This window comes from Carlito syrichta, unplaced genomic scaffold (assembly GCF_000164805.1).
Source record: "Carlito syrichta isolate Samal-C Ts95f unplaced genomic scaffold, Tarsius_syrichta-2.0.1 Scaffold89675, whole genome shotgun sequence".
NCBI lineage: Eukaryota > Metazoa > Chordata > Mammalia > Primates > Tarsiidae > Carlito > Carlito syrichta.
In genome coordinates, this window is record NW_007033771.1 from 215343 (window position 1) to 225102 (window position 9760).

At 54.7% G+C, this 9760-nt stretch overlaps 1 protein-coding gene across 2 annotated transcripts in view; it reads left to right on the forward strand.

Annotated features, from left to right (window-relative positions):
- Nucleotides 1-8388, forward strand: part of LOC103260447 (ankyrin-1-like) — a 9286-nt gene extending 898 nt beyond the window's left edge. Inside the window, exons 2-4 of one of the 2 annotated variants that reach the window (XM_008058090.2) lie at nt 655-738; nt 1776-1916; nt 8044-8388. In XM_008058090.2, coding sequence (XP_008056281.1) covers nt 655-738; nt 1776-1916; nt 8044-8070 — 252 coding nt within the window. In that variant the 3' untranslated portion in view covers nt 8071-8388. The remainder of the gene's footprint in view (nt 1-654; nt 739-1775; nt 1917-8043) is intronic. The other variant, XM_008058095.2, reaches the window with a different exon arrangement.
- The last annotated feature ends 1372 nt before the right edge of the window (nt 8389-9760 follow it).

Genomic DNA, 9760 nt, shown 5'->3' on the forward strand with positions numbered 1-9760 from the left:
GTTGGAGTGCAGTGGCGCAATCGCAGCTCACTGCAGCCTCCAACTCCTGAGCTCAAGGAGTCCTTCTGCTCAGCTTCCCAAATAGCTGGGACTGCAAACCTGTGCCACCAAGCCTGGCAAATTTTTTATTTTTTTGTAGAGATAGGGTTTAGCTATGTTTCCCAGGCTGGTCTTGAACTCCTGGATTCAAATCATCCTCTCACCTCAGATTCTCAAAGCACTGGGATTACAGGGATAAGCCACCATACCCGGCTCATCCTGTTTCTGCCACCAGTCAGCTCTAGGATTTCAGGCAGGTCACATTCAGGATAATACTGTCTGTGGAAGGGATTTCTAAACTGCAACATGGTTGAAAAAATAAAACAGGCGCTGGTTTCCTCTCAGGGCCTCCTCTGTCAGACTTGGGTAACCATTCCTATTGGCCCGTTCCCGGGGCCGTTGTGAGGATGTGAGCCCTGGGCTGTCCTGCCTTTAGCCTCGGGCCCTGCAGGGTGCCTCCTGCTCTCTGGGAACCCTGATGTGGCATCTCCAACCAGCAGGGGGGTTCATTGGGCCTTGGCTGTCGTGGCTGCTGCCGTATGATTTCTTCCTCATCTACTTCTACTCCCAGACTCCCACTTACCCATCTTGATTTCTTCCTTCCTCTAATTCCAGGGGAATGAGCTTCAGAATATTCCAGGGGAGCAGGTCACGGAGGAACAATTCACAGATGAGCAGGGCAACATTGTCACCAAAAAGGTGAGTGAAGAGAGCCCCCCTTGTGCTGGGGAAAGGTGGGTGAGCGGGAAGGTCTTCGACTGTAGACCAACCAGCTCCAACTTCTGGCTGCAGGCCTTGGTGGCAGGGAGGGTGAGCTGGCCAGGGCGGGCTACCTATGCTGCTCAGTAGAGGGTGCTCAGGAGCGGGGAACTCGTGGTCCTCCCGCAGGCCTCAGAGCCCTTAGCATGACTCAACCCAAATAGCTCCTCAATGCTGTTCCAGAAGGGCCAGCCTCTACTAGACATCGAAACCGAGTCCCATGATGCCCAACCCTGGAAATAGAGCTGTTAAGGGAGCAGTTTATCGCCTTGGCCTGCCATGGGCCTCCTCACATGAAAAGGATGTAGAGAGTTGTTGAATTGGTAGCAGGTGTTAAGTCAAGAGATGTTAATTCAGTAGACATTAATTCAGTGGCCTGTCACATGTCAGGCACCGTGCTGGCTGCAGGCACAGAGAAGAAGGATCAGAAAGGAGCTCACATGTGCTTGCACTGGGCACTGCTCTCACAACCTTGGAGCAAGAACACTGGCATCTGTCTTTCCTCCCACACTGTGAGCGGCTTCAGGCAGGGACCATGCCTCATGCTCCAAGCTCAGGGCAGGTGCAGCATTGGTGGTTGTTTGACCACGTAGGTGAGTGACTACAGGAGGGCATGGATTGAATCGAGTCACTACAGACAGGAGAGAAATGCCCACTGCCCTCAGGTGCATGGTCACCGTGTGGGAAGCCAACACAGACTTCCACCCATACCCAGGGCAGGACAGTGCTATAGGCTTGGGAGCAAAGTCTCGCCTCAGTCACTAAATGACACCTACCAGGGCCCCTCCATAAATTCTAGCTCTGTGAGGTTGTCTGATGTGGGCTTTTCCACAAAGTAACAGGGTGACATGCCATCTCTCTTCCTGGCCTCTGAAGGGACAAGGGCTGCCTCTCCCTCAGACCTCGTTCCTAGGACTCACTCTCCAGCTCTGTCTGTAGGGATTGAGCAGCCCTCTCCCCCGCTCTGTCTCTTCCAGATCATTCGCAAAGTGGTTCGGCAGATAGATTCATTTGGTGCTGACGACACCCAGGAGCACGAGGAGGTGATTGTTGAGGGGCCCTTGGAGGACCCCCGTGAGCTGGAGGCTGATATTGAGTACTTTATGAGACATGCCAAGGTACTGCCAGTAGGCTCGCTCTACCCGGCCAGCCTGAGCTCCATCCACTGGCCCCCTTGTCCCATGCCCACCCTGGGCTTGTCTCCTTCTTCCCCAGGGGGCAGCGTCTCCACTGCTCTCCACTGCCTCCTCTGTCTCTCTTCCACCTCTGCCTGTGTTCTGCCTGTCTGTCTGTGTGATTGTCTGCTTTCTATCTCTGCTGCTGTCTGCAGGTGGAACTGAGAGGGAGTGGCCTGCAGCCGGACCTCCTAGAGGGCAGGAAGGGGGCTCAGATAGTGAAGCGGGCCAGCCTGAAAAGGGGGAAGCAGTGACCGAGCCTCTCTCCCTGGAATAGCCTCTTGGGAGGTAACGCCGCCTGCCAAGTCCCTCTTGCATGATCTGGCCCTCGGTGGAGGGACTGCTCCCTGCCTCACCTGTCCCCTCCACCCCCCCGCATGATGCAGAATGAACAGCCTGTGCCGTGGCCTCAAGGCATAGAGTCCCATTTCCTTCCCTACCGCCTGGCTCTGTGCCTGTTTGCTTATCCAGGGAACAGAGTTCATAACACCTCTGTTTCACAGTATGTCTGGGGAAAGATGCAGTTTGATGAAGATAAGTACTCTGTAAATCCAGACGATGTCACCTTGAGAGCCAGGCAAAGGGAATCTAGACGGTGGTGGCCAGAGCACTGGGGAGGCAGGAGTGTCTGCCTGGGCTGTGGGGTTTCAACACGTGAACTCCGAGACTTAGAGCCTGTCTCTTGAACCCAGAGCCCAGCTAGTCTTGACCACCCAAGGCTTAGGTTCTCCTTGGTGCTCTCGTGAACCACTCTGCCCCCTTGCTTTCTAGGAAAGGGCTTAGATGACAGGCCTGAGGGGTGGCTGGCGTTCTCCCTGCAACTCAAGAGGGCTGTCAGCTGGCCTGGGCACAGTGCATGGCAGTGTGAGCATGGGCAGGGTGGTGTGGGGCAGGTTGAGTGGTACCATGGTGGGGGAGGCCATGAGGATGCCGCGGCAGGCTCCAGCAGGCCTGTGCGGTGCTGGAGGCTCCGGCAGCCGGCTCTGATCTCCATCCTCCCTGAGGGATCCTGTACTGAGCTGCCCCGAGGCCCGTCATTGTGCCCCGCTCGGGGCAGCTCAGTACAGGATGCATCGGGGTGGGAGTCAGCAGGACGCGCAAGAAAGGCAGGGCCCTGGCCGGCACTGGCCGGGCTGCTCCCGATCACACCTGGAGCCTGGCTCTGGGCCACACAGCCAGCAGGCTCTGGCTTTGTACATTCAGCAGAAGGCAAGGCCCACTGCCTCCTGGGCCCTCAGAAGTGCTGACTCTGGGCTTCCTGATATATCTCAGCACTTGGGCAAAAAAGGGGACTGGCGGATCCAGTTAGAGGATAAAATTAGACCTGACTCCTCAGCAGCTTAAGGAGGTCACGGCATTAACCCCAGCACTGCCAGGGCCCCCCAAGGCTGCTGGTTTAGAAGACTGAATAGCCACAGTCAGGTCCTGGGACTAATTTCAAGGCGCGAATAATGTTTGAAAGCAGGGAGGAAAGGACAAAGATACTCTTCTTACTTTTCTTATGTTGGCAGTGGTGGCACAGCTCTGTTTCCATGTAGCTCAGGTCTACTGATGCCCCTGGATAGGAGAGAGGCAGGCCAGAAGCCAGGCCGGTGGTGAGGAAGGATCCTTCCTTTTAAAAAAAACAAACTTGCACAGAGCTGAAGCCCTCACAGGTGATGAGGGACCAGACCATACGAGCTTGGGTGTCAGGGACATGGAGCAGTGCTAGAGCCCCTGACAGGGAAAGGCAAGGGGAGGTGTGGGTGGGGGCAGTGGTGGGAGCAACCGGTGGGTGGCAGGCTCCGCCAGGTCCCTGGAGCCTAGGGGCAGTATCAGATGCTCCACCCTCCCGGCCAGAGGAAAGCTGCCTGGAAGAAGGTGAGATGAAGCTGATCCTTGATATTTACTTACCCACTCGCAGGCAGGCACAGTTGACCCTTACTACTCATGAATTCTACATTTGCGAATTTGTCTGCTTATTAAAACGTACTTATAAGGGCCGGGTACAGCAGCTGATGTCTATCATCCCAGCACTTTGGGAGGCCAAGAGGTGGGAGGATTGCTTGAGCCTAAGAGTTCAAGACTGGCCTGAGCAACATAGCAAGACCTTGTCTCTACAAAAAATGTAAAAATTAGCCGGATGTGGTGGCATGCACCTGTAGTCCCAGCTACTCAGGAGGCTGAGGCAGGATTACCTGAGCCCAGGAGGTCGAGGCTACAGTGAGCTGTGATTGTGCTACCGCACTCCAGCCTAAGCAACAGAGTGAGACCCCAACTTAAAAAAATGTACTCATGATCCCAAAGCCAACACTCACCACACTTTGGCTATCGTTCATGGGCACGCTCATGGTGGTGGAAAATCTTAGTCTCCTGACAAGCCCATTCTCGGCTGAGGTCAAGCAAGGTGATGCTCTGCCTTCTTGCTGCATACTTTGATCGTGTCCTTCTTGTGGTCTGGTTAGTACCATGTATTTTGCATTTTTGTGGGTGGTTTCCTTTTTGAAAATGGCCCCGAGGGTAGTGCTGAAGTGCTGTCTAGTGTTCCCAAGTGTGGGAAGGCTGCAACAGCCTCACAGAGGAAACGTGTGTGACATAAGTTTGTTCAGACATGGGACGGCAGTGTTCGTGAATCAACCCTATCTATTAAATGAGGTGTTGTTCAACAGAAATGTACACAAGACAAGGCTATGTATTCATCTCTTGACCAAAATGCTGTGACCAGCTCACAGGAACAAACTTTGTATTTTAGCGATGACGGTTCAGTATTTGCTAATTTGGTGTTCGCGGTGACTTCCTAGACTGGAACTACTGTGAATAACGACGAGAGCCAGCTGTGTTGGTTTCAGAGCATGCATACTGGGGCTTGGGAGTCTGGAGTCCAGGTCTGCCTCCTCCTATTTCCAGGTTGTGCGACCTTGAGTCATTCAACTGCCCTGAGTTCTGGTCTCTTCAAGGGAGGATGAAGATAGTACCTTCTGAGTGTGTGCTATGCATCAATTAAAAAGTATAAATTTAACACTGGAAACGGTGAGGATGCCTGAAGGGCAGATAAGAACACACGTGCTCTGGTGCCCAGTGCGCCACAAAGCCTGCTATAGTGAGGCGTGAGGCAGTCAGCTGGCTTGCATAAGCCACTGCTTCTGCATCCCTAGGACGACAGACATGCCAGGATTTCCCTGTAGGATGGGGATTGCTGTGTTTGTGTGTGGGGGCTGTACAGATTGCTAAGTCCTAGCATGCCATCTCTCAAAGCGCCATCCGTATCTCTCCATCACAGTCATCCCGAGTCTTGCTTAAATGTAGTGTGCAGGTCCATGACCCAGACCCCACTAGATTAAGATTCTGGAACCCGGGATTCTGCATTAAGTGACTTTTACGCATGTGGAAGTTGAGTCATGATGACTCGTTTTGGCTGCCCTTCCCGAGCCTCCCAGCCGTAATGTGACACGGTTGTAGACTCCGTGTCTAAAGGTGAGCCAAAATGGACGATGGGTATGGTTTGTTTAAAGATGTGGCAGAACACCCCATCCTGGGGGAGAACTGGAGGGATGAGCCGCCCATTCTGATTCCTCACAGTCACTCCAGCACTGGGAAGGATTTGGCATCCGAGGCCTGGTGAGGGTGGAGCAGTTTCTAGAAGTATTTAAGAAATTGCTGTTTCAGTGAGGCATGCTTGTTGGGGGTAGGAGTAGCAGTTCTGCCTTTGTGCCCAGGCATTTAGGTCCAAGTATGAGGGCGTCAGTGTTGTCAGAGACAGTGTGTAGTAGGAGCTGGAAGAGCTGGGAACCACCTGCAGCCACGGGGTCCCCTGAAGCCAGGTCAGGGCCCTGGTCTTTGGTGCTCCTCTGTGTCTGTGCAGCTCTGCCTCTGGTCGCTCCAAAGATTGCGAAGTGAAAAGGCAGCTGCCTCTGATTGGTTTTCAACTTTCAGGAACACTTTCCACTTGGACACTGGTTGCAGGACTTGCACTTGTTCTGAAAATGGATTGTTTTAATAACTTTAAAAATGAAACCATTGTCACATGGAGGGGACTGGAGGACAAGGTGTTACATTCAGTCTACCTTCTGGAGGGTGGTGTCGGAGACGGGAGAAAGCCAGGAGCTTGCAGGAGTGCTATACAGCACAAAGGGAAACTAAGGAAAATAACCTGGCCAGCACATCCACTGAGAGTGGAAGGACTCCTTTCTAAGCTTCTGAAAGGGTGAACCCTTACCAGAGGTAGCCAGGGGAGAGGCGAGGCATAGTGCAGGAATCCTGGGTCCTGATCCCATCCTCCCCCCCGCCTTCCTACTCCTGCCACCGCTCCTCTCCAGCCTGTTTTCCTAGAGATGATGAAATGGGTGGTCACGTTAGCATGAACTTTTTCCTCTGCTCAGTGCCTGGGCAGCTCGTCTTTCCTAGGCTCCAGATTCCATAGTGGTCTCCTATTTGAGGAGTGCTTGCCTGGAGTAGACCATGAGGGGAACACCAGGAGGCTGTTCCTGTCCTCAGGAGTGTTTCTAATCCAGCCAGGGGAGTATGCAGACATAAAAAAGGCAGAGGGACAGAGACTGTGGCATTTCCAGAGCCCAGTACTCACTCACATTCATACAGTACGTGCCTTAGGTGTCTGATAGCTCTTGTAAACACCACAGCTATCTAATGAGGTAGGTCCTGTTATTGCCCTTATTTTACAGCAGAGGAAACTGAGTCACAGAGCAGGTAAGTCACTTGACCTAGGCCAAGCAGCACAGGATTTGAGCCCAGGCAGTCTGGCTCCAGAGTTTAGGCTGTTAGCCTCTGCTGTCTTTCTAAACAAAAGGTAGTGACAGGAAGGGAGGGCTTCTGGAGTGAAGGGAGTCAGGTGACCAGGAGGGCTTCCTGGGGAGGAGGTGTTGCAGGTGGCGGGCAGAACTCCCACAGAAAGGGTGTGAGGTGGCTTCTACAAAGACCTGCAACCCATGGCAGTGGGCCCAAGGGCAGTGCGTGTTCGGGAAGCCTCAGGAGAGAACAGGGTTTGGCTGAGGGGCTGGGTAATGGGGAAGGAGTCTTCCCTCTAAAGTGATGGCTGTCACCCCTGCAGCAGCAGTGTCTGCTGTTACAGTTTATGGCAGCCCCTAGCAAGGCACTTAGCACCTCCTGCCATCCCTGAGGACCCCTGGAGAGGTGAGTGCTCCTTGGTCACCTCCAACACTCCTCCCCAACCCTGTCCCCTGGGGACCCAAGGCAGCCCCACATCTGGGGATGGCTCTTCCTCAGAATGAGCTTCTGCCTTTCTGTGTCGCATCCTGTCCCAGTTGGGAAATTGTCAGTACCTCTTTTATTAAAATGTCCACCTCTCCCCAGCAGTCCCAAGGTCCTGCAAACACAAGTTGTATAGCTGGTTTTCACCCAGGTTGAGGGCAGGAGAGGTGGCTCACTGATGGCCAGGCCCTCAGGCAAAGCTGCAACTCCAGCCTCAGATACAATACTCCAGGAGAACATACCTGGTTTCAAAGATCTCTTGCCACAATGGAGGTTGTCCATCCATGGGTCATGGGGAGGGGAGCCAGAGACACCAACAGGAAGAGCTGTGGACCAGAGCCAAGAGAAGCTGTGACCCTAGAGAACACAAGCTCCCGAGGCCAGAGATGGCTTCTTCTCCATCTGGGGGCACCCAGGCAGACCTGGTGCATGTTGGCCAGACCAAACTGAGAAAGTGAAGGCCATCACTGCCTCACCTAGTCCCTCTCCTGGCATGAGGCCTGGCTCATGAAAATGGCTGGCCTCTCAGGCATGGGGGCCTTCTGCCTCTCCTTGGAGAGCATGGGCACAGTGATATCCTCCACCCACACATGGCCTCCCGGGACCTCACCCATGCAGCAAAGAACTGGTGGAGGCCCCAGACCGTTCTGAGAGGCATCCCGTGAGCACGGGCCAGAGGAAGGAGGGACAGTGTCTCAGGAGGCCAGGCCTGCGGGCGCACCACCCTCCAGTGTAGCACTCAGCTGGGGCACCACCATTCCCGAGTCACGCTTGCCTGAGCCACCAGCACACAGATCTGCATTGGGGGTTTTTGCTGAGGGTTGTGCCTTCACCTCTAAGAGGCTCTTGTCTCTCTGTCCCTCAGGATCACACCTCGACACCCAACCCCTGACCTCCACACTCTGCCATGCACACCGGAGGAGAGCTGGACCGAGGGCTGCAGATGGCACACACGCTCCTCTTGGCAGGCGGCATGGTCTCTGTAAGGGACTCCTTTAGTCCTCATTCGCATGACGACTGACTGTAGACGCATGACCTAAGGCTTCAATTCTGCCTCTAGCACGGCAGCTGATCTCTGTTGGACAAAAGCAGCAAGAAGGGGGGAGAGTTGGGAGGAAACCGGTGAGAGAGAGCGTGTGAACGCACAAGTGATCAAGGGCTTTTTTGTGGCTGGGGATGGTTTTTGATTTTTTAAAAATTGTTTTAATTTTGACTTCGTACAGGGTACTTTTTTTTCAACCTCATCTATAAAAAATCCATGTGGGCTTCCTGGAAAGAAAAAAAAGAGAAAACTAGGCATGAAATCAGTCCCTAAATTCCATGTCTGTCCTCACCTTCCCCGAACTGCACACCTCCATGGCGTCTGTGACAGGTGCCCCCAGAACGCCCCACATGACATTCAGGACACATGCGCCCACTCCTCTCCACTCACAATATACACAGATTTTACTGTGACATCTGAAGCTGTTTAGAGTCTCCTGTGGATCAACTGGAATTTTTTAATGTCGTCTCTCTCTGCCAGTTTCAGTACTCATCATCTTCCCATGGAAATCGTGACCTTTAGCGTGCATTTGGGGCTCCTTGTGTTAGGGACGTGAGGACCCCAGGCTTAGCTGTAGGGCTCGAGGAGCCGGCCTCCCATCAGAGAGGGTCTTCTCTCTCGGCCGGAGGGCCGGCGGCTGTCCTGGGTTGCACCAGCATGTTCCATAGAGAGGTTTTCTCTATCTCCAAGCACTATATCCTAGTCCGTGTTCAAAGTGTAAACTGTACAGTAATCAGCCTTGTGTATATGAAAAACAATAAATACTATGCAAACAATAGAAACACGTAGCGGTATGTACCAAGCACTGACAGCTTAGCTCCTGAGGACTCTCCAGGCTGCAGGAGAAGGAGCTAGCGCCTGTCTTCCAGCGAGGAAGGAAGGGAGGAAGGGAGGAAGGGAGGAAGGAAAGAAGGAAGGAAGGAAGGAAGGAAGGAAGGAAGGAAGGAAGGAAGGAGTAGGGCTAGTGAATGTAGCTGCCAGGTCTTAGGAGTCAGGACCCCCCAGGTCTCCCAGAGCGAACTTGGTGCTCTAAGTCCAGGCAGCCGGCAGGCGGAGGTCCCCGGTGCAGGCGCGAGGCTCCAGGCCAGACGGCCTCAGTGCCTCTCCTCTGACCAGCCCCTGTGGCTCCCTTGGAGAGGCGGGGCCGGGCAGGCTCCGACGGGGCAGAGCCAGGAGGGGAGCCGCTGACCGCCAAGGCCGGCTCCGGGTCAGGGCAGGAAGGAGACAGAGGCCGCTGTTCCTCGCCTCGGTGCCATCAGGGAGGAGCCTTAAGGTCCACCGGAGCCTCTGGCCCAGGGAGGCCCGAATCAGCACAATCCCGGCCCGCCCCGGCGGCGGCGCCCTCGGCCGGAGAGAGACTGCAGGCTCTTCCCGACCCTGAGCCGCGGGCGCGGACGTGGTCACCTCTCCGCCGCCCCCGGTGTCCTCGGGACACACTTCAACCTTCCAAGTAGCACAGAAGCCCCTCCACGTCAGAGGCCCCGGCAGGTGACCCGCGCCACCGGCCCTGCCCCGCGCCCCCGAGCTCCCCGGCGCCGGG